Source organism: Nothoprocta perdicaria, unplaced genomic scaffold, assembly GCF_003342845.1.
Source record: "Nothoprocta perdicaria isolate Ctin4 unplaced genomic scaffold, notPer1 scaffold_6, whole genome shotgun sequence".
Lineage (NCBI taxonomy): Eukaryota > Metazoa > Chordata > Aves > Tinamiformes > Tinamidae > Nothoprocta > Nothoprocta perdicaria.
In genome coordinates this window covers 7,930,861-7,956,306 of record NW_020455865.1, presented here as the reverse complement: position 1 = coordinate 7,956,306, position 25,446 = coordinate 7,930,861, and the positions used below count along the sequence as shown (strand labels likewise).

The window sequence follows — 25,446 nt, the reverse complement described above, 5'->3', positions numbered from 1 at the left end:
TATTTAATTCAAAGAGAGTTTCTAAAATGTAATGAAATGGGCAAGGAAATAACACATAAAAGCAATTAAACTATATGTAACTCTCTGCTCCAGTCCCAGACACACAACCAGAGCTCATCAGAAGAGAAGCATGAGAAAGGTTCATCCTTCTTTTGTCTTTCTTCCCCTAATCTGTAAGATGAATGTTCACAATGACACTAGAGCTCCACAGAGACAAAAAAAAAAAAAAAAAGTGTCGACCCATTCCTATCCCTAAGTTAGCAAGTCTCTTCATTTTCTTCAGAGAGCTTGGGTCCTTCTTTGCTTGAAATGTGGTGCAAAGGAAAACTATGTTTGAACAACAGCTTGTTGTAGTTTTGTTCCTTAAGGATATACACCTTAAAAAAGGTATCTAGGGAGGGATGGATGGAGTCCCATCCTCAAGACATAGTTAGGACAACAGCATGACTAGCTGCTACCACAAAAACACCATCCAAAGGCAAACATATCTTTCTGATACCTACTTAATCCAGCTGAAGCTTGAGAAGTGCAGACTCTTACRAATGGACAAGATCTCCAAGTTTAAGAATCTGAAGTTGGGCAATACTATGACAAGCTGCAGCTAAAAGGTCTGGCAGTGCCTTGCCCATAACACAGGGGAAATTATCACCAACCTGAAGCATTCTGACTAAGCTGTGAGGCACAGAGCAGCTGCTGTGATGGGAGAGCAGTTTCCTCGTCATGCAACTGTAAAAACAAGAGTATGAGAAAGTGGTGGCTGTTTTCAAGTGAAGACATGAGCTCAGAGCATCCTGCACCAATACCTGATCCGCTGTACTCGTTTCGAATGCAGCTGGCTTTACCATCTAAAAATGACTACTCTTTCCATATACAGTATGAAGTGCAGGAAGCCACAAGAGATGTTATCTGCAAGAGCATGTGCAATTGGGTGGTGTCTACCCTGATGATTTGGGCAGTTTTCCCACGGTGGGGTGAAGCATCAGAGGAATAACCTTTAGCTAGTAGCACTGATTGCAGTGATGATGTAGGACAGACAAACTGTTTCTGATGGCTTTTGCTTGATTGCTTAGCTCTGCTGCAAGTAACTTGAGACAACACAGTGGCAAGTGTGTTTGTGCCTCATTTAGTGTAGTATTTCTGAACCAACGGTGAAGGAATTTCTGGAAAACCATATAATAGCCCAAACAAAGGAATACGACCTTGCAGGGTAAGACCCAATGTCAGTTCTAAGAAAATCATGATGATGAAAATGCAGATGCATAATAATGGTAGAAGGAATTGACTGAAATGAACACCATTTATTAATCACAGGGAACATGTGTTTTGGACTCAACTCTTTCAAACTTGTGCCTCATCAACTGTTACTGAAACAGTCTAGAGTCCAACACTGCATGATGCAAGACATCAGGTAGCATGTTTAACTGCTTCCTGCTTAAATGCGGTACTCATTTTTGGAGAGATGAAGATCTCTCTTTTCTGAAGAGAAAAGAGCAAACAATTTCCAAGGTCCACTGGTTTCAAGAGAACACAGCAGTATTTCACTAAGAGTAAGTTAATCAAAATAACTAATGAAGGGTATGAGTATAAGTAGAGAAGAATTTGAAGCAGGGGGAAAGGAGTGAAAGTCATRACTGGAATAGATGTGCACGCAGGCAAAAGGAAGAGGGAACTGAAACAAAAAAACWTGAGTGATTTGCTTTCCTCTGTTCATTCAAGCAGCTTTAAACCTGGTTTAACTGGTCAGTGCATCCTCACAACAAAGTGAGCCTCTAAGCTCTGCCCAAGTTTCTTATGGATGTCAGCCACCCACCTCACCAGATCCTCCAAATTCAGATTCTCTCTATGAACAGACCAGCTGAGTTATTTTTTCCCCAGCAGTGCTCAAACCCCTTTCCAAGCAACTTCTCCAGAGAAATGCCCATAGCAGAAAGYGCCTCTGGAAAAAGATGGTGGGAGACGGAGAAATTCAGAATGTACATGCAATGGTAAAATACAACATGAATTGAACAAAATTTTGTAAGGCAAGGGACAAGGGGAAGAAGTAATAACAAATATTTTCGCTGTCACAGAAAGAGCTCAGAAAAGTTCAAAAAGAATGAAGAAATCCCCAATTCAAATATCCATTAAGAGATCAGTCAACCTAATTACAGATTAAACATTAGTATAAAGTAGAACTACAAGGATCCATGCCTCAGCTTGCAGAACATCACTACAGTGAAAATTCAGGGTTATCAGTGGTTGAACTATGCATTTCTAGACCTTAGCATATTCATATTCCTTTAAGTTTAACCCTCAGGTCAATCATCCTTCCTACAGAATTGTTAAACCACTTTTTATAATTTGTTTGCTATGTGCTGCTGACAAAATCTGAACTCTGCATCCACAGAACTTCTTTGCTGGGGTACTCCAATTAAGTGCATTTTATGTCATAATTTAACACCTTAACTTTTTAAACCTYGGTATTTTACTTGAAAGAATGCACTGTTTAACATATAGACTGAACACCCCCTATTTGCATAAATATATCAACAAATAAAGTATTAATAGAATATTCCATTTATAGTATAAATACTCCGCTTTTGAAAACAGAAAAAAATAGAGAGGGRCCAAAAAAAAGTTCAGTAAAAATGACATACTTCTTGTCTCTCTAAAAACTCACAGCAATGGTCTCCCTTAAGAGCCAAATTGATGGAGGAAGGGGTAAAAAATTACTTCTGGTCTCTGGTGTAGAGATGTCCGAGAGGGAGCTCTCTCAGGCCCAAGAATATTTCGGTTGTCAGAGGCTAAAAAGATTATTTATTGTTTCCTTCCTAAATCCAGCTCCACTGCCACCTGTTCAGAATTACTATAAAGCTGTTAAACACGACAAGAACTTTGATGCTCGCTGTGCAAACAAGTTTCACTGTATCTGACCCAAGCAGTACTTACTACTGATCCAGAAGCAAAGGAATTTGAACTTTTTCTGTTTCTTTCTTTTTTTTTTTTCAGCACAGCTATCTTTTTACCTTTATAAGCTGTTTAAAAAAAATGTAAATAAAATAACTTGACAGACAATGGTAGGCATTCATGCTGCAGAAAGACGGCCACCACCCTTAGACGTGAAATATCGCGGCACATTAAGTCATGAGACCCCGCTAATCAAAGCTGACAGGACCCTGAATGTGATTGCCGCCGAGACGCAGCGATATCATGGGGCACTGAAGCATGCACAGCCTGCCAGACTGCCCCTGTTCATGTGACAATGGCTTTTCTTCCCTAAAGGGGCCTGCGAGTGACAAGAGTCCCCTTTGTCTCCGGATTCCTGCATTGGGAGTGCAAGAGAGGTTCATTCAAGCAGCCCCAGACACTCTTTGAAAGGCTGAAGTGTAACATAAGATGACCATGAAACACTAGCTTGCCTTCTGCCTAGCCCTCATTCTTCTCGAGCACAGCCTGGCCTATTCAGGGCCTCCTCACAGACTCGCCTCACACTGTATTACCCCAGGGCCGCTGAATCCCTGCATTGTTCCTGCCTCACCACGGCCATCTTGCTGCCCACAAAGCCGCCGGGCTGACACCGAGGCAGCGCCTGCAGGATGAGCCGTCAAAGGCAGCACTGACGGCAGCAACGGGGGGCTCCATGCGCTGCCCGGCATGCGCTGCATTTCAGCCAGCCCTGCGGTTGAAGGTGGCAAGCAGGCTGGTTTCGTTGCAGGTGTCGGAGGACTACCGGGCCTTTCTTACACATGGGCCTAGCTCAAGAGAGCAAGTGGATGCTGAAAAGGGAGTGAAACTGCAGGTACTGCAGCTGAAACAGCACGAGCTGATATTTTAAGATCCTCCAGCTGGATATCCTTGTAAAATAAGAACTCAAGTTTTTACATGGGACCTGTGACAGAAGCTGCTTCGGAAGCTCCTTTGGAGCACTGTGCAAGGCCCCACACCACATTCCTCCAGCACCTGCAATGAACCCTCATTTATTTTTGGACAGAAGRAAGAAAAACAAAATACCAAATGCCTCCAATACCACTTACATGTCTTTGTCATCATCTTGAACTGTTACTTTATCAGCTTATTCTGTGTCATGGGAGCAAGAGTGCCATCCTCTGGCCAGCTAACCATATCCACCAGCTCCATCGGATATCTCTCAGAATATATAGCAATTATTTTTGCTGCTAAGCCAAAGTAGGAAGGTACCTACCTACATCCACATCAAAAAAAACATGGCACTAACCTTACATTGATTTATCTTCCCACCATAAAGCACCATGCCCATGAAATGTCCAACCTGGGATGTGGAGGGTCTGCTGTGACTTAAAGAAGTGTTATCAACATTCATGAATCACAAACAGCAGCTTCGCACAGCTGCAGAACTTCTTGYAGTTCTGATTAGCAAACTGGTTCAGCTTTTGACTAATTTTAGGGAAACAGGGAGGGTCAAATGTGCTTTAGAAGCAAACAGCTAGGCCGGTCCCTTTGGATCCTATGGGATCTGATTTTCTAAAGAGACCTTTCTCCTAAAGCTTTTTGAGGGAAAGCAACCTTAACTCATGGAACAAAGCTGCAGAGTTCTAAGATTCACAYGATAATACTTTAAAGGAAACAAATTGCTTTCTAAATATAGAAATGGGACAAAAAACAAATGACATTAATGGCTTTTAAGGTTTTTCTCATTGTGGGCAAGAAGCAAAAGAGTCAAGAATATTACATTTGAATCTGGTTTACTGTCCCATCTGAAATGAATAGTCCACAGTTGATGAACAGTCCACAGCAAGTGCTCAGCATCCCACTTCCAGTWTTTTTGGATTAAGTTATGATCTCTCCCAATGGGAATAAAAGATTTCCTCCTACATGACTGTCATTTTCCAAGACAGTTTTGTTCACCCTTCTGGTAAAAACATAAGTACAAGAAAATCATGGCTAAGGGCTTTCACTATCTGAAGATCCCTGTACTTCACATTGCATGCAATAAGTAAATGAGCTTTACTGTGGAATGAACCAAAAGAAGTATACATTTTTTGGTGGAATTGTTTTTATTGTTAGACTTACATTTCTAAAAGAAAACAATTTATATTTGGGGAACTGAGAATATAAAAATTACATTTAATATTGCCAAACACTGCATTTCTKCTAGTATTTTCAAACACTCATGTTCAAAGACTCACTGAACAAAAAACAAGTCACAAGTAGTTATGGATACTTCTAACTACATGCAAATTAACCTTTGCGCTGTATTCAGAAATTACCTAGAAGAGAATGCAAAGCTTTCCTGAGAACTACTGTTTTGCTGAAGAAAAAGATTAAAAACCTTTTAAAAGATCCTAAATATTAGGTTCCTTTAAAAAAAGTGACCCATCTCCCCTTGAGAAAGTGTTTTGTTGTTGCTGTTGAGTTTTTATAATTTTCGTTTTTTTATAATTGTGTGTGTTTTGCTCATGAGAACAATCCTAAAAATATCTAGACATCACAGTGATGATAGAGATACTCAGAATGCCCTAAGATACATGGTAAAATACCAGATTTAGGTTTTGGTGAACTCCTATCATTGTCAGTCAGTCACACACAAATGCATGAGTACCAACACCTTTTGGCTCATAAGGCTCATGTGGTAAGAGACTTCAGATTTCCTTGAACTAAGCAGCCCTTCTAGCTAGGGTAATCACTTGGAAACAGAGAGATTTTCCAACCCTTTCTTGTTGTAGGCAGATTGGAGTTTCCACAGCAGGTCTATGAATGCCTACAAAAGTCCCCAGGAACATAAAAAAAGTGTGCAACCATCCTCTTAAGTTCTCCAAATTAAACCCTATTAATCCATTACTTTCAAAGGTCAAGAAAAGGGTAGAGGAAGGTTTCACTGCCATTCAGTATTCAGCCATCAGAAAAAAATAAGGTTGAAGACAGTCTACACATGTACATCAGAAGGCCATGCTAAGCTGCATCATTCACAGTGTGCAGCTGCTGTGATGAAACGGAATTTACATTGAAATGCATCCAAAAATGGACACAGGCATTAACAGAGAACTACAGAGCTGAGAAAGTAAATTTATTTGAAAGACATGACCCACCTCTTTGTAATCACCTTTGTGATAAAGATGACTGACGTGTCCAAGCAAATAGTTCCGGTCTGCTGTATGGAGTTGGTAAATGCTAATCAGAGGGTCAAGAAGATTAGCTGGGCACTGGGCTAGTATTCTGAATACACGAGTCTGCAACTTCTTTAGGTACATACCAGACTGAAAAAAAAAAAAAAAAAAAAAAATTAAAAAAAAAAAAAAAAAAAAAAAAATCAAACACAGATTTAGTCAAGATGGCTACAATTCAATGGCAGTTGCAAATGCAGCTTGCTTAAACAGTGGAAGACGCCAATTCCTTGGGAAGGGATTCTCCAATTTCCCCAAGGAGTCTGCATGCAGAAATCAGAACAATATGATGCACATTTTTTTCACAGCATCCAATTTGAAAACATTTAAACGTTTGTGGGATTATTCTGGAAAAAGCATATGGCCTTGTACAAAAGGCAAATACGAAACTGGAGAAGTGCCCTCTTTTACTAATACAGCTATTTAAAAATTCTCTCCTTTAGTTCCTCACTGAAAAAATCTTTGAATCCACCAACTCCCCTCAACACTGATTTTCTCCTATCGTGTGTAACCACTCAATTGTCTTCTATTGGCTTGTTCCRGGGCCTAGGTACAGGAAGGTCAGAAAAAGCAGAAGTGTCATAGTAAGAGGTAGAAATGCAAGTATTCAGCATTGTGCTCCTGGCATGATGTKTCCCTTAGCAAATAGGAATTTCAAGGCAATATCGCAGATACTGTACTGGCAGCRATCTTTGAAAAAATTCTGTAAAGGCCAGCCTCAAAAAAGAGTCATTTGAAATAGTGGAAAACGAAACAACACAAATTTAGAAGTATCTAACAATACGAATTTAGAAGTATCTAACGGATCAGAAGTAGAAAGCACAAAAAAAGGAAAAATCTCAACAGGTCAGAATATAAAATGGCATGAAGAATGGTAAGCATTAGGGCATATAATCTGATGACCCAGTGTTATAAAGCCAATCATTTAGCTGCTGAAAAGTCATACTGTTACTCTTTTCTGCATTTTGAAAGATAAAAGCTCCCCACCATATGTCAAAAATTAAGGAACTGTACAGTAACTGGCTTCTATTTACAGAACTGGAAGAACATGCCGAGTAGATCACTGCAATTGGATTTATGCTGATGGCAGCACTGTAAGCTCCAGTGAGAAAGTCCAGCCAAAGACTGAAATATCCATGCTCCAAGTGGTTTTGATCTGGAAAGATAGAAATCCCAGCTTGCGTGGAGAAACAGAAAGACACTGTGGCATCACAGCTTTGAATAATATGTCATTTTTCAGGTCACCATCACCACATGACAGCACCACAGCAAGAATTTCACTTAACAAGTCATACTGCATTCAGTGCAAGAATACAGAAGAGATCCTGGACTATGGAACGAAGTGAACCTAGGTACACTTCAGGGACATGAAAATCAATTGCCCTTTCTTTTCTCCACAATCTCTCTTGCTCTCTTTTTCTAACCTGTGGAACAGCAGGATGCTCTTTTATCCAAAGCTGCAACTCGCTGGTAATGTAATACCCCAGGGAATGTCCTTTCCCCTTCCAATCACTGCTGTTCTCCAGCATGTCCAGGAGTCCTGTCAGTGGGTCCTCCAGTGCTGCAAAGCCCTGCCTGATTTCTTCCTTGAGCTGCTGAGATACAAAAACACATTGTCATGTACAAAAAAAGATTAGTGAATCCTCCCTTCCCCCAACTGGACACAAAGCTTTATTTTTTTTTAACTTAATCTATTCAGAGAGGTAACTGTTGCTATTCAGCCACCATCCGCGCCTCCAGTGACTTTTTATGTCATTACAGATTCCTTCACGGCTCACTGCACCTCAAACTCAATGGGAAAAGCGGCAATTGTCCACACTAATTATCCCATAAAGACAGAGAAGTTGTTCTGTGGGGCACACAAAAGCGCTCGGGATTTGGGGGTGGGGACAAGAAAGAAGTGAGCTGGAGAAAGTAGTGTTATTAGGAAAATGGCAATAAAGGTAGATGACAGAGCTCAGAACCTACTTAACTCCTAGCAGACCTCAGTAAATTAAATTGTCTCCCCATTCTTATACCACTAACTTTCCTATTTGACCTTAAACCCACTCGAGYGTCAAGAGCATGAGTGCCCTTCATGACAATGGAATATCTGAGAGTAATGGAATAATTCAGATTTTGCAGATGAAAATAAATAGAATGAAGCATCAGAATTCAAAACCTAGGCTGCCATACAGTAAAACTAATCTCTTTTCCTCCAAACTAACCTGTGCAAGGTATCTACTGCAGATTACCTGCTGCCAAATGTGTGGTAGACCCTGCACACCTCGGTAAAAGCGTCAGGCACTGCTAAGAGCTTGGGAACATGGGAAAACTCCAACTCCATAAATCTTACGAATCCTAGGGTGATGTGTTTAGAAATGTGAAGGAATTGGACACTCACTTTGTGAATGTTAATAGGCTACTTACTACCCATCTGGTAGAAGTGATAAATTAGCAGTATTGAGCAATATCTTTATAATGTTTACATTAGAAGTAGTTTCCAAGGAGCTCACAGGGTTGGCAGGGTGAGCAAGTGGCATCCTTCAGTACCCACACAGGACCTTTCACCACATGATACACATACTGGCATGGAGCAAAGCAAAAGTAGAGAGAGAAAACAAGAAATCACCACGAGCAGCTGCTTTCTCTCTTTCCTGGCTAAAAAAGTAAAATCCAAAAGATGCTCATTCCTGCTTGCAGCCAGCACTTATAATTTACTGTATAGGATGGTCCCAGTTGCAGCTTCCAATGGAAACAACATACAGTTTGAAGACAGACATGGAAGACAAAGGAAAAATCTACAGAAAGTTTGCCAATGATTTTTCTTTCTCTTTTTTTTTTTCTTATTCATTCGTAATATTTACTGGAAGATGGTCATTTTCCACAGCCTCTTTCATGTTGGGAAAAAAAAAAAAAGCACAAAATGTATCGCTTATGACAGAGACTGCTTCTTTCTCACTAAATTATCAAATGTAGCATGAAAAAGCTGATGACTAACAAAGATGTGACTTCAGATAACAGCTTTCTCCTTCTTAAGTGTTTTTCCTTGTGGCAAGAAATCATGCTGTTAAACATAGGGCTCCATCTGCACAGCGAGATTCAGCAGAAGGAACAAGCAAGCTCTCCTCCAACCACAAGTATCCAACACAACAGCCAAAGGAAAACAAAGCAACTGGCCAAGTAAATCGCACTGTGTATAAGTGGCCTCCTTCTTTATTTTTTTCCCCCAAAGCTCCACTTCAGCACATATAGGTCAAATGAGAGCTTTCACCGCACAACTCATCTCTTCCTTCAGCTGGAAACCAAATTGAGGCTTTGGCAGGATGGCCTGCAGTGGACAAGCCTTGGGAGAGTACAAGCCTGCTTTCACACGCGCAGTATCTCCAAACACTTACAGCACTGACAAGAACAGCAACAATATATCTAGAATGAGTTTTGAACATAGATCATTTAGATTTTTTAAGCGGGGACAAAGGCTTCTTTAGAACTTCTGAGCAATCCAAGGGCTTCAGCTAATGGCATGTACTGCTCAAAAAGAAGCATCTGCTTAAGATATCTAAATTGGAGAAATCAGAGAGAAAAGAGTATTGTGTTGCCTGGCTCGTCCTTCCATCAGGGAAGGAGTCCTCTCCAACGTGTAATTGGCATTTCAATCGATTCCCATGGCGGGGCTTACATACTCCTGGGGATTTTTCCAAAGCCTAGCAGATCTGGGAGTAGGAACATTTTGCTGATGCTCAAACTTCACACTCCTTCATGTAGTTTTGGCTCCTAACTTCTAGTTACAAAGTTCAGATGTCTGTTATTCCAAAACTGTCTTTGCTGCAAAAAACACGGTCAATTCTTAAAACCATGTTCCAGAATCAGGGTCCTGCCCTAGATAGGAGCCCTCCTTCTGCTTATGTTCACGGCTTTGAGACAAAAGGGTACCAAATAATGGAAACTGATACAAACTAGTTAATATATGGTATTAACTCACAGCACACAAGCAAAGGAGGAGGAGGTCACTGCCATTTAAACAGCAATGGAGCAAGAACAGTCATCTGTAAATCAACTTCCCTCAATTTCAATCACTGGAAAGACAGAYAGTAGCTAACTTAGGACCCCTTGAACTTCAGAGGAGTAGGGCAGCAGGTTCCCCTGCTTCAGTCCTCACAAGTGGCTGCACTGCTGCAGGTGCATCGCATGTTAGCAGGAGAGCAACATCCTGAACACTGAGTAGTTTGTCTCATGGCTAGCATGGTGGGCAGGTGTCAGAAGCTCTGGGAGACATCCACATTGTGCTYTCCAGCTTAGAGCCATCTGCGCCACTACATTCCTCTTGGTCTCTCTAAAAAGACTTTTAGGTGGTCCAGAAATGCACCTCCCAGTTTCAGAAGCATGGGTTTGCTTGCACATGCAGCCACACACTGCAGTCTAAAGAGGGGCCCAAAGAGGCCAAAGATGTCCCACCATGAAGCTGTAGTGAGCGCACTAGTAGCTCACTACATAGCTCATAGTCAGTGAGCCCTCCTCAAAGCAATCAGGAGTTCCTGGCCAGCCATGTGAAATTATGAAATTTTACCAGGATGACAGTCCCAGGAGCAAACAAACTGCATACACTAAGCTGCAAGCCTAACTCATGGGGTTTTCCTCCAGCTTTTCAACCCACAGCAAAAAAATAGAGACTCCGATGATTACTCTTCCCTACTGTTGGTTTCATGGAGTTAACTGTCCTCACGACTTAACAAATAATGTTTTTTTGTCCAACCCTAACAAAACTTTAGATAAAATGCAAGGCTTCACAGTTGCTGAGCTCAAGTCCATGTTAGGAGTTGACCATTTAGAAAGACACCTCCCATGTTCTGCTTTCAGTTGCCTGATTATTTAGGCTGGGAACCACAGACTGTCCATAATGGTGAATCTAAATATGCCAGACAAGGACACTGGATACATTTAGGATAACTAGGATTGGGTTAAGTATCTCGTTGATATGAGATTCGACCTCACCAGGCATTTCACATGGTGTATTAGGTAAAGTAGTCAATGTGGCTAAGGCGTGAGCTGCTGCACATGCTTGGGTCTTAAAAAAAAACAAACAAATAAAAAAAAAAAAAAACAGCTATTAACCAACCTTGGCAAACCAAAGTTAAAAATGAGCAAGTTGACACTAAGGCAGTATGTCCAGTGTTTTTGTTAGTTTTCACACTCCCAAATTTAGATGAAGTATATTTTAGTCCCTGTGAGAAATTCTGCACACAGAGCCCATAGGGGCCTGCATAAAAATATAACACTAATCACAGCAAGGCAGCGTGAACTGCTTTCACTGCTCCAAAAGACAAAACCATCTCAAATAGAAAAAGAGAAAGTAAAATGTCATGAACACAAAAGTTTTGTTATCAATCCACTTGGCAAAGACTGCATTTCTATTGACTTCAACCATCTTCTTTTTAGCTACTAGAAATACTCCTTGCCCCAAAGATATTTTAATAGATAAAAATGTGCTTCAAAGAAAATAAAAGAAACTTTGATTTATCTTCCCCCCGCCCCCAACTCAGCCCCTGTGAGCTCCAGCTCTTTTATGAGCCCCTCAACTGCGTCATGTCACACAGAACTACCTTTTCTTTGCTGAGAAGCGAAGGGCCTTCCCCTGTGCACTGGCACTGAAAGCAATGGTGAAGAATTGCAGCTCTGACCCACAGGCCCGGTGCCAGGACATGCTCTGCATGCACTTATGAGCAACAGCGCAGAGGGGAGGTGCAACCGCCCAGCCTTACCTCCTTCATCTCCTTCTTTGTCCAGAGAAGCTGAAGGGTTTTCAGCAATAGCAGTGGGTCCTGGCCTGGAGGAAAGCGAAAGAAAGAGAGAAGGGCGAGAAAAGTAAAACAAAACAAAAAACAGATTTATTGGCTCGGTACTGGCAGCCTGGACACACTGGTGCATTGTTTGGCCAAAGAGAAACTAGCTGCTCTGGGCTACTGTGTTTGAAACCATCACCCTTCCAGCTGCCAGTCAGGATTAAAGCACTGAAGCCTGAGCATCACCCATGCACAGCTTTAACCAAGCGCCCGCACGAGTGCAAATCCTGAGACACTGGACTGGGGCATGTGCAGCTAAATCGTACCGCTGCCATTCAAATACACCCACACCATCTCTTCCCTTTTTAATACGAAGCAAAACAATCCTGGAAGAGTCAATTTCTTGCACAGTTTATAGAAGACTATCAACAKCCACCAGTTTTTAAAAGAAACAGCTGTAATGTGTTAACCTTGTTCCAGCCTGGGCCTGGAAGACAGGAGCAGGCAGATTTGCCTGCAAGATCAGCAGATATCTGGTAAGCGCAGGAGAGACTTGACTAACAGGTCGGGAACCTTGGTCAGACTCACAGATGAAGGAAAGACTAAAAGTTGTTGTGATTAGAGTGAAGCACAAAAATAATAACAAAATATTTCAGGACAGTTATTTGGAATTTATTGTACCTTTTGGCCTGCTTAACGGAAATCTTACACACTGCTACTTCGTATCTCTTATTATTCAGCAAGCCAAATGACCAAAAGAGTATTTCTGAAACAAATGTCTCGACACATTGTATTTTTAAAAGAAGTAATGTTGTTACTTATCTATCTTTATTTCATTCATATTCATTTAGCTAAAACTTTTTAGGATATTTTGGGTGGAAATCTGTGGCATGAACAGTTTGAACATGAAGACTAAGTTAAAAAAATCTGGATGAATCCTCAAAAACATCCCTCCTGCATTCTATGCATCTTCTGTTACCTATCTTCATAAAGCCCAAAGAAACATGCTAACCAGAAAGAGAAACAGCTTCTAAATTGCCTTTGGCCCTCTACATTTCCTAAGCAGGTTATATGGAGATGTCCAGTTTCTCAATTACTCTACATCATTCCGGGAGAGGCTGTTCTCAGCTAGAGGTTATCCTTAGAAAGAGGAAAGACTCTCTTTACAAAAATAAAATAAAATAAAATAAAATAAAATAAAATAAAATAAAATAAAATAAAATAAAATAAAATAAAATAAAATAAAATAAAATAAAATAAAAGCCCCGCTCTCCACAAAATTAACAATGAACAGTCAAAATCAGCCTATATGTGTGTGCATGCATTAAAAGCCCCGCTCTCCACAAAATTAACAATGAACAGTCAAAATCAGCCTATATGTGTGTGCATGCATATACACTCTTGTGTGTATAAATGAAATTTATACACACATGCGGAAAGAAAAAGAACCAGAATGCAACTGAGCATTTAACTAAATACACTGCAAGTTGGCACTGTAATTCATGCAGCAAACAACCTGGAAAACAGGAAATGAGAGCCACTAGGAAAGCAGTGTTTGAGCTCAGATACAGCCAATAATTCAACATGTTGAAGAGCTTTTTCAACCTTGCATCAACAATGCAAGATGCTTGCTTAGGTGATATTTTTTCCTATAAAACTGAAAGATAATCTCACTGTATATACAGAAGCCTGGAAACTGGCTCTCAAGTTCATCTGAAAGTTCATACTGAAGTTTGCAGGGGGTCTTGAACTAGTTTATCTAGCTACTCTCCACCTAAGAAAAAAAAATGTGAAGTTTGACCTCTCTTTGTCTACTAAGAGAACTAAAAATTCTTCCTCAACCAGAACCACTTTGGAGGACTGGTCTCTCCTTAGGCTTCCTGGCACCCCTAAGAAATAAATTACTGCCTGTGGCAGGAAAACTGCACTCACTACTAGAGTTCCTAGCTAGAGCATCAGCTAGGAGCCTGCTCATCCACATCAAAGAACCAAGAAGTGGCAGGAACCTAAGCCATGATGTCCAAGGAGAAAGAACAAGACCTTCCTAGGAGTTTTCAGGCCTTCCAGAAGGAATCCAGAGAGCAGATAATTGCTCAGTGTAAGAGGAAGATAGGAAAATTTGCAAGAGAAGAAAGCATACAGCAAAGTGTCTGCAAACCAAGCAGTCCAAACTGAAGCACAAATTCATTTAGGCTCAAATCAGAAGACAACTTCTATATAACAGAATGAGAAGGTCCTGGAACAGTCTCCAGTCACAGCAACAAGAGTAAAAAACCACAATCACTTGCTGCTACATGTATTAAAGGGCTACAGAATATGTGCAGATGTATCTGCAACAAAGGACAAGACTGGAAGGCCAGAAAAATTCTTTCTCATTCCACATATTGAGAACAGGCAGAACTTTTATTTTAAAGAAGAGTTAAATTCTGTGGCTCTCCCATGAGTAAAGAGAGTCTACCAACCATTACCAAATGGATCATTCAAAGTCTGCATGACCCGAACAAACAAAACAAGCATGAGGCCATATGAAGCAGAATAAAAATCCAGCGTGGCAGAAGCCATCCCTTTGCTCTTGGCTATGCATCCTTTAAGAGCAGCAGAATTATGGTCACATTCACCATTCTCCAAGCCTGAGAAGCCTCAGCTTCTAGGTCAAGCTCAACTATCTGTCCCTTCCTTCACAGATGCAAAAGAAGGGGGCTGCAGACCATAACACTTCAACAAGCTTCTCCAAAATACCATTATAGCATCCAGAGATCTCAGAGAGAGACATCTCTGCACTCACTCTGCAAAGGCAAAGGGTTTCTCCAAATCTGTTCTTATTTTAAAAATTTTGACAGTAACATATTTGATTTCCACATTTTTAGCTATGAAAGTAAATTTTCCCCACCCTGAATCTGGCAACAAAGGTGGGCAAGATGATAAATCAAATCCTTTCCAGTTTACAGTATCTGTGGTTATATTTCAAAACCATATAAACCACAAGGCTTATATTTTTGAGTGAGAAATGTGTCTTTGAGGAAAACCATAAATTTTGCCCTGATCGTTCTCTTTCTTCCTTTGTACACAGAGCACTCAAAACCTTCTGCAATCACAACAAAAGCAGTGAAGTACAAGGTTGGTGAAGTGGCCACCAAAAGGCCAGTGGTTTGGTATTGTGTCTTTGCAAAACCTTCCTGCATTATTCACTAATTCTGCTGAAATGTTCTGGCAGGAGAAAGTCACTGACTGAGGCTGTTCGCGTGACTTGCATTGTGAAAGCAGTACCAGTAGTGCTGAGTCCAGTAGTTACCAGTAGTGCTGAGTCCAGTTGGAGGCCTGTAGTTAGCGGTGTCCCCCAGGGGTMRGTCCTCGGTGCGGTCCTGTTCAACTTATTCATTAACGACCTGGATGAAGGGCTGGAGTGCTCCCTCAGCAAGTTTGCTGATGATACCAAACTGGGAGGAATAGCTGATAGCCCTGAGGGCTGTGCTGCCATCCAGAGGGACCTGGACAGACTGGACAACTGGGCTGTGAAAAATCTCATGAAGTTCAACAAGGGCAAGTGCAAGGTCCTGCACTTGGGGAGGAATAACCCCGGACACCAGTACAGATTAGGGACTGATCTGCTGGAGAGCAGCCCCGCAGAGAGGGACCTGGGYGTCATGGTGGAYGACAMGWTGACCATGAGGCAGCAGTGTGCCCTGGTGGCCAAGAAGGCCAACGGGATCCTGRGGKGCATTARGAWGAGYGTSTCCAGCAGGTCGAGGGAGATGATTGTCCCCCTCTACACAGCCCTGGTGAGGCCACATCTGGAATATTGTGTCCAGTTCTGGGCTCCCCAGTACAAGAGCGATGTGGAACACAGGGCTACGAAGATGATCAGGGGCTTTCCTATGAAGAAAGGCTGAGAGAGCTGGGCCTGTTCAGTCTGAGAAAAAGAAGGCTGTGGGGGAACCTGATCAGTGTCTATAGATACCTCAAGGGAGGCAGTGAGGAGGAGGGGCCGGCCTCTTTTCAGTGGTGGCCAGCGACAGGACTAGAGGAAACGGCCACAAGCTGAGGCACCAAAAGTTCCACAGGAACTTAAGGAAACACTTCTTGATTGTGAGGGTGACAGAGCCCTGGAACAGGCTGCCCAGAGAGGCTGTGGAGTCTCCTTCTCTGGAGATCTTTAAAACCCGCTTGGATGCAGCCCGGTGCCACGTGCTCTAGGTGACCCTGCGTGAGCAGGGGGTTGGACTCGATGACCTCTGGAGGTCCCCTCCAACCTTAAGCATTCTATGATTCTATTATAAAGGGTTAATTACACTGTTAAGACAATTTTGAGGGGGAATCTCTAAACTCTCCTAAACTTTACAGGGCAGTAACATGAAGTGGCATCCATAAATGTAGCATCTGCCCCAAGCTATACCCCAGAGACTTTCTTCACACTCAACAGGGAGAAAATAATGGGCCTGCTGGACGTAATTTGTCCGATCAAAAGTCTGTTCCTGTTTCAGGATGTACCTGCACGAAGGAGGGGCATCGATGGTTCTTGGACACTTTCTCCTCTCTGTCTTTGTGTCTTAGGAGGAATTGATTTTTCCAGGAATATCACCACTTCATTTCCAAGAACGCTATGACTAAGGGCTAAGCATGCGGTGATTCATCTAACTCTCCCCTGACTGCACTGATGCGATTTCCACCAAGACTGAAAGCACTCTGGCATTATTTGCTCCCAAAGAGGAGTGTGCAGCAGCAGTGTCCATCTGCAGTGAGGCAGAGGAATGCTGCCTTAAGAGACGGAACAATTCAGGTGGGAATTACATCCCGCCACTGAACTCTCCAGGGCAAAACCTACAGCAGGATCAGATGTCACACAACTACTTAACTTCCAAAGCAAGAAGCTGCTTTTCCTTAAGCATAATTTTCAGAGCGCCAAAGCTCTCTCACCGGGCTTGGTTGCTATTCCTTAAATTTGTCTCCTGAAAAAGACAAATACACTTTTTAATGCTTAGCTATGTTGGTTTAACTAGCTTCAACCAAGACAGAAATGAAGTAATAGCATAGCAAGGATCCTTCTTTATAAGGTATGCCTGGCTCACTTCAGGCCTTGGCTCCAATTTTAGTTACAACTTTCGAATCCATGGAGCTTTTGAAGTCCACCGCCCAGGCTGCTTCAGATGTCAAAGGCAAGGAACCACACAGTCACTGTAGTCTTAAGCTCTCCCATACACCACACACTTCCTCTGCAATTTTAACATTAAAGATTTCACCTTTTGGGAGGTCTGGGAATCCAAATCCCACTGAAGAAAAAGTATCCATTACTTACTCCTCCAAGTCCTCAATCATGCATTCACATTCACCTGCTGCACTAGGATACCCTCCACTTCAGTCAGGAAATGAACAACAAAATCAAGTAGGTTCCTGGGTAATAACCATCTGATCAGTAGCATTAGCTCATTTCCAGTAGCCAGAATCCTCAGTTATTTCTCAGTTTGTCATCATCTGTGACTTTTTCCAAAATTTCCCCCAGCCCCATTCTCTTCCTGTTGCTTCCCATTAGGCAATTGTCAATCTCCCATCTGCCGCAGGTGAGTATCTCTCYAACCGTGGCCCATGGACTTGGTCTTCCAAGCTGCCCTTCTACAACCAGTACAGTACATTGAAGTTGAGCTCGTAAGTGACAAGTGCTGGTGCTACCAAAGGCCCTACTGCAATGTGGCCCAGCATCTACTTAGAAGGGCACAATCCACTTACAGCTTGGTTATGGGATAGYTGAACTGAAACCAAGTCGGGTTGACCCATTCCCCTCACCCCAGTCTTCTTGTACCAAAACCAGCTCAGCTCATGAGATGTTTGCTTCAACTCCACAGGAATAATTTTGCTTGATTTGGGGCAGAAAGGAAGTTGGCATCCACTTGATTAAATAAAATCATCTAAGTAATGTAATTACGTAATTTGGACGTAAGATAGGGAGGGATGGGTTGCCCACACCTACATTGTATTCTGATTTTCATATACTATACTTATGTGCTAAGATGCTGTACGATATCACAAGGGTGACACTACTTTTATTTTCTCTAATATCCTTTGGGAAATYTATCTCAAAGCATCCAACATTCAATGATGACTTCATGTTCCTCATTTGTTTTTTTGTAAGTAATGCTCGAGGTCCTCAGAGGCCATTAACTGAATCCCTCTCTTCTGGACAGCAATATATTCCACTAGAATTTGTTCTAACGCTACTAAGTAGCTCATGGGTCATGGAAAAGTCAAAGCTTAGAGACAAAATAGAAACAGTGGAGAATGAGTTGCAAAGGCAAGAAATCAAAAAATAATAGTAATCATAATATAAGTATAAATAAAAATAAATAATAAATGAAAAAATAATAATATATCATAATTATATATATCATAAAGTGATCTTCATATATATGTATATATGAACTGAGATGCTTTAAAAAACATACCACTTTTGAAAGCAAAGCAAGCACTTCTAGAAAAATAATCCTTTCTTTCTCAATGGTAGTAAAAGTCATTCTTTTACTAATGGCAAAATATATTCCTTCCATTCTGAGAAATTAAAGTTATGAAAATATTATAGGAAACCTCACAATTTTGCAAATACACACTCTATTTCTCAGTGAGTCAGAAGTTCACATTCTTCTAAGGCAACCTCCCAACTGCAAACAATCCCCACACTTCAAGCGAAAGAATAATACAGTGCACATATGCTTCTTATAAAACAATCCTTACATATAACGATGGGTTTTGTTTCCGTAATGGCTAAAATTCATCTTTTTTTTTTTTTTTTTCTGTTAACCTCCAAAAACACAGATCAGACCAAATGCACTCTCATTAAAAGAAAAGGCTTGCTTTTCTGGGCAGAAAAGCTAATAATAATTTCCTCTAATTTTATTAGGTTTGTTTGTTTTTTGTTTTAAATCTATGAAGAGAAAGGCAGGTTACTTAACAAAAATCTCATTTTAGGGCAAGCAGGTTCAACACCCTTTCACCCCTGCATACACATACACCTCATTACTCCAGCCAGCACCTTCTTCCCCTCCCCATGTCAGACCAGAAAGTACTCACATTCTCTCACCAACTTAATTCACATCTGAAGCAAAGGCTGACCCTCAAAAAAACCCAACTCCCCCAAAAACAACATGAGGTACTGCAAACGGCATGTGAGGGAATGATACCCTTCAGAAAAGCAACAAGACTTCAACCTCAAAGGCCATTAAACACAGGGATGACAGTAAAGTCTTTGACACAGAAAGACACAGACTTCCTAAATTAGGGAAACTGGGGTACATGCGAGGGGGAAGCATTCTTCAGGATTAAGTTGTCTTTCTCAGGTGCAACTTGCATTTCTCTTTTGATTTTTAACACCCTCCACTAACATATTCACCACCAGTAAAGAGGAGACATTGAGCGGGGTGGACCTCCACCCTGCTCAAATCACAGCTCTTTAATTCTCAAGTCCATTTCAGTAAAAACAWTTACTTCCTAAAATATTTTTTCTCTCCAAAATTCAGCAAAGTTACTTTTGCTTGTTTTAGGCATCATACATTTTTGCCAAAGATATACAGAAATATTTTCCTTTTCCTGTAAGATGCCTCAGTGTTGAGGAGGAAAGGGTGAAGAGCCAGTCACTGTCCTCCTGGAAACACTCATTCAACCCCATGCATTTATCTCATCTAATTGCTGGAAGCATTTGGTACTCTGCCTTATTGCACCTCATCAAACCCACTAATTAGAGATCAGAGGAGACCTCTCATAATGCCAGCATATAAGCAAATGCCCCTGTATTAAGTTACAAACAGTTTCATGGAAATGAAAACTCAAGGAACTTTGGAAAGCCAACATTCTTTCCTGACATATCCATAAACCCTTGAGGGGGTGGGAGGGAGGTAAATCGAGCAAACTGATACTGCCTAGGGTAAAAAGGGCAAATTCTTAGATATTCCAGTAATTTTCTGCTAGTCAGTATTGAGAATATCATTATTTTCCTTCCTCTCCAGATATCCATGGAAATCCCCAGTTCCTAGAACTAATAACTTTCAACTGTCTCTCCTAACAGCTCAGTAAAAAAAAATTTTTATAGTAAAAAATCCAAGTATATGTTTCAAAGTCTACCAATCTTCTTTTAAAGCAGTAAATTTTTTAAAAATCATCACTACTTAGTTTTCCCATCAGTTCCTCACTTACACCCACTTAAGAGGTACAGCTGATACCAAAMCGGGGACTTTTGGGACAAATGTATATGCCTTGACTGGTAATCTTTGCCAGCAAGAATAGCTAATCAGGCCCTTTGCTAGATCCAAACCTCTGGAGATTTCCATACCATCTAAGTAAAAACACACCAATGGAACCCAAATTTTCCCACTTCAAAAGGTTTTTATTCCTGCATCTCTAGGTACTTCAATGATCCAAACTGCATTTTCCATGGGATTCTGCCTCCTAGACCCTGGCTGCTTTCTGTAGGGAGAAGTCTTTAAGGAAAGGACAGAAGGAACATAACATTCCTCATTCCGATTCACTACATTTTTGCTCCAAGCAAAAATCATTTTAAGGTCTTTATAGTCCAGCTGTCTGTTCGTTCAGAAAAGGATTTCCAAATTGCAGATCTTCAGTTCACTGATTTTTGAAAGCAGTCAATGACTCCTCAATCCTTCCCAACTCATCAGTGCCTTGTGCCACAAGAGCGACAAGAGACCAGTCACATTATTGGCTGCAAGCACTGACCCCAGCTAAGCAAYTGTCAACCGAGTCTAGCAGCAGCTCAGGACGTGTAAAGAACAGGTTGCAATGGCTAACATTAACTAAAAGTTACCGCTTATTTTTTTCTGGTATGGGAGAGTGAACAATGACTCAAAGTCTGRAATTCATCTTCTCAAATACTTCTCTTTAAAGAAGTGAATCAGCAAATGGTAAACTCATAGGTCATACAAGATAAACAACCTGAAAACATTCCCAGTTTAAAAAAGAAACATAAAACACCCTCACCTACAGTACACTCAACTTTATCTGATGTTACCCAAGAGACAGCTGCCATAATGACACTGGGTGACTTAGGAGGTTCAGATAAAGCAAGTCCCATAAAGRCACTTTCCATTAACATCCAAGGGACCACCTATTCCCAACCTTTTATATCCAAACTTTCGCCAGAAAAAAAACAAGATTTGGTGACTCACTAATAAATTAATAGTAATTCATCCTTTCATTTGTAGTGAAAAATGAACAKTTCAGAACTTGTAAAGATGATGCACGTACTTAGTATCAATGACAGGATATATTYTCCTGCTTGGAGGGATAGCCCCAAGAAACAGGCAGGTTACACCTGAGAAAGACAACTTAATCCTGAAGAATGCTTCAGCTAATASATATTGGCATTCAGAATCATTAAACTAACTATTTCATTAGAGAAGAAACTCACATTTTTTTGCTGTCCTAGATCACTAAAGTTGTTATCAGTTTGAAGGAACCTTAGCTTTAAAAGTATCCAAAATGTGAATTAAATTGTTTTTAAAATAGAAATTGAAATAGTGCTTTTGCCTACTGAGGGTTGATGTTAGCAAAGTATTTAAACATTGTGGTTAAATCCACGTTCAAACACACCGCTGAAGCATATGGTTCATTTTCACTACTCCAGCACAAAAGGTCAGATCTTCAGCTGAAAATGTCAGTGTAAATTAATCTCATCCAGTCAACTAGTTTTAGCAAAAGCTTTAAATAGAATATCTCTTTGAAGGAAAAATCCTATGGATAAAATTCTTCTTCTTAAAAAAAAAAGTTTTATTCCCACTTAATTCTGGTTTATATCAACAAAAAATTCACCTTAGGGTTTATATTAGCTTTCTATAAAGTAGTGCTTATAAAAAACCTCAACAAAATATTCAAAAGAGAATCCAAACCTCATTTTCATTAAGGATGGTAGAATACTTCTCTACATGCTGGCATGCTGTGAGCTATCTGGCCTGCTTAGCAAAGCCAATGAAGGTCCAGCAGAGCTTTCTCACTTGGGCTTGGGGTTGCATCTCACCTGTAATGCAATGACGTGTGGATCCCCTTCTGACGTTTTTTCCATGTAAATTTGGGTTTTTATTTTTTAATAACAAAAATTGGTTTTGCAGCTCCAGGTCACCTTTAATTGATTACGAAATAGCCAAATGACTTTTCACAGCTTGCTGCTCAGAAAAATAGCTTCTCTATAACAAGTTATAGATGCTGCAAGCAGGTTCAGGAAAAACTTTCAGTCTTTCAGACTGCACAACTCAGGTGTTTTTTCCAGCATTCCTAATAATAGGTTTGGGAAAGAAACAGGAGTACCACAGCTGCTTAAGATAAAAGTAGCAGTATTTATTCAGTTGAAAAATTCATAGGTGCACCCTCTTACCTTAGATAAAATAAATATAACATATATGTATATGAAATTTGAGGTGTTCTACTATGTAACGTGCTTAGTTTCAGCTCTTGGGAAGTTAAACATAATAGAAAAGCTACCTGTCATCACAACACCAACAGATTTGAAGAGATTTTACTGGTTTCTATGGCAAACGGGGAGGACAACGTGACTGCTTGGTTACAATTCTGACTGACGCACATCTCAAACAATCGCTTTCTTCCTGTTCGTATGACATAAGAAAAACAGGATGCCAAGAGGTGTTTATCTGAGTGAACAAGATAAGCAAGCTCAGTGACATTCCTAAAAGTATACGGTTTAAGTAACAACATATTATAGAATTTCTGTGGAAAAAAAATAAATTAAAAAAAAGAGACTAAATGGTGAACTGCTGGACGTGAATAAGTTATGCATGGAAAAACTCTTTTCCTGCTAACCCGCAGGAAATTTTCGCGAAGCTGCTACATGAGTCATGAACACCAATGGGAAGACTCTTTAGAGTGTGAGATGTGGCATTATGCTGCTGAATGAAAATTAAAGAGATTTCCTAGTTTTTAAGGTGTTGCTGCCTCTTAACATTGCATTCATTTCAGTGAGATGTCTTGATTTTATTGAATATATCACTCCCCTGCATGTGGGAAAAGGGGAACAGACTCCCCATAGGCAAGCAGAGAAGCTAAGGGACACTTAGAGATGGGTACATTAGAAAAAAAATATAAAGAACAGCTTGGAAAAAATCACTGCAAGCTGCTGTCTTGCAGGAACAGTGGGAAGAGTGGAAGAATCAACAAGAAAGATACAACAGGAAAGAGGGAACTTTTCCAACCATGAGTCTATGAATCCACGATCCTAGACTTGAAGAAGAACACAATATAACACTAGGGATTAAGAGACCAAAATCCACAATGTCTTCTCTACTGTACACAGTGTGAGAGAGATGTGCCTTACAGCAATACTCACCTTCAACCTTGGTGCTCTCTAGAGCATCCACGATCCAGAATTTGCAATGGCTTTTATGAGAGCTATAATCACTCGCAGCTGGTTTTAAAGCGAAGTTGGCTTTGGACCTCTGAGAATTATTAAAATGAATATGTGAAGAAGTCTACATTGGTCTCCTTGGCCAAGCAATGCAAAAGGATCACTAAATGCTTTAATWAAAGCATTACAACATATATCTAGAAATAGTGTATATTACTTAGAGGAAAGCAGCCCTGCACATTTGTATTTTTCCGTTTTTTCTATTGAGCAGGTGTAAGTTTCCTTTAAGAGTTGTACCTCAGGCTATAAATTACTGTAGCACAGACCTATCCTTTCAATTTATGCCCTGACAGTCCCTCCAGCTTCTTTATAATGCAGAAAAAGGCTGCAATTCCACGCAAAGGGAGAAGCCTTTAGAGTGAAGTTGCTTTTCCAGGTCTCTCAACAGACCTGTCAAAGACATGTGAACACATTCTCGGTCAGCATCTCCCTCCTGTTCACATCACTGTAGATCTGTATTTTAACAGCTAGTTCTCACTTCTTCTAGCTGGTATCAGTAGCTCTGGGAATCGAGCTCTCACTCCTCACTGATGCACAACTGAGGCCRCAGGAGCTCCACGGGCTGCTAATATCCCTCATGGGCAGCAGCCAGAGCTACTCTGTGTCCATGCAATCCCCTCTTGCCCACCATGACTCCAGCTTCTCCAGTCGGCTGTTATCTTYCTTCAGGGACAAACCAGACTAGCTTTGGTCCTTGAGGGAGAAGCATGTGCATTGCAGGAGCAGCAGAGCACAGCACAGCTGGATGAGTAAGTGGATTTCTATTACCTTTTATGCAAAGCCTGTTTTCTCATTTGGTGCACACACTTCAGGCAGTATCAAAGGAATAAAACAGAAACCCTATCCTTGCTGCTGGCTTGTCTGGCAGACAGATCGATTTCCAGCCTTTAGTTCTAAGAAATAAGGTGATCACAAACTCTTCTGACAGTCACAGGCCTTCTTCCAGTTTAGCTTCAGCTTCRTCTTGGACATCAGCAGGTTTAATGTTGTTTCGTTCCGACTCTGGGGGACCGTGGGACAGATACGAAGATGGGAGGACAGAGACAAAAGACAGACAGAGACGCTGAGAAAGATCGAGAGACAGAGCCTGGCGGCGGGATGAAAAAGATGAGACCGAAGTCAGGACTTGGCCAAGCCAAACAAAGTTTTCCTTGAGTGATTACATCTGCTGGAGAATCCCCAGCTTGCCCTCTCCTTGCTGAGAAATTCTTTTAATTGTGTCTAGGATGCTTAAAAAATTCCCAGGCAAAGCCTCGCTGTGATCGTAAAAGGTCTAAACTGCACCACTGTTTGCTCCACTGAGTTACCGATAGCCTGATAGGTCCTTCTTGCAACAAGGGCGAAAAATGCTTCACATAATTATTTTCTGAGTTAAGACACTGAAGAGAGAAAACAGATAATAAATTTTCCTCAAAGGAAAAAAAAMCACAAATAATTCTAGAGAAATTCTTTCCTGTCCCTCCCTGTGTCTGGAAAGCTAAGATCAAAGAGCATCAATGTGAAAATAAAAGGAGATACCTTCTCTAATTACGCAAAATTAAATGCATTGGTATAAGGACAAATGAATGATCCACTGAGGCAAGTCTCCAATACTGTAAAGTGACATTTCCTGGAAAACAACAGCATTTCCATAGGCAGGGACAGTGGTTTTTCCACAGCCTTTGAAGTTGCTCACATGAAAATCAATATCTGCAAGCTAAAAATATTTACATTAAGCAGTTCTCAAGGTTGCTAAAAAAGTGCGATTCTGACTCAATTTTACATCTAGTATCTGATATCTGAATGCTACTGCCTGCTGCCTTCAATCTATCCTACTTGTCTCTTCTGCAGCAAATCTCTCTCACCTCAAGCTCCTCTTCCTACTGTTAATCTGTTCTCTTTCACTCACCATAAAAGCTGGAAATTGCAGAGAATCAGCAGATTCAAAGTCCTTCATTTCCTGCCTATCTGCCTCAAATAGACAGATATTTGTACTAACCAAGTCATCCAACYTGGTTTGGAAATCCTTAATTTGGATGGAAGAAGCACTTATTATAGTCACGTGCTTCAGAACATCACAGGYATCTACTATTCAGGAACACAAGAACATTGCTGTGAGGGAGCACCTGACACTTCCGTGCCCATAAAAAAAACCACCCAAAGATATGTTTTAGCATGCATA

The 25,446-nt window shown here is 40.9% G+C and overlaps 1 protein-coding gene across 5 annotated transcripts in view; it reads right to left on the bottom strand.

Annotated features, from left to right (window-relative positions):
- Nucleotides 1-25,446, bottom strand: part of EXD3 (exonuclease 3'-5' domain containing 3) — a 277,733-nt gene that overhangs the window by 191,770 nt on the left and 60,517 nt on the right. For 3 of the 5 annotated variants that reach the window (XM_026049500.1, XM_026049502.1, XM_026049501.1), the window contains exon 3: nucleotides 11,858-11,922. The exons of 1 other annotated variant lie outside the window; for it this stretch is intronic. In XM_026049500.1, coding sequence (XP_025905285.1) covers nucleotides 11,858-11,922 — 65 coding nt within the window. Of the gene's footprint in view, nucleotides 1-6,044; nucleotides 6,213-7,543; nucleotides 7,715-11,857; nucleotides 11,923-25,446 lie in introns of all 5 variants that reach the window. One more of the 5 variants, XM_026049504.1, reaches the window with a different exon arrangement.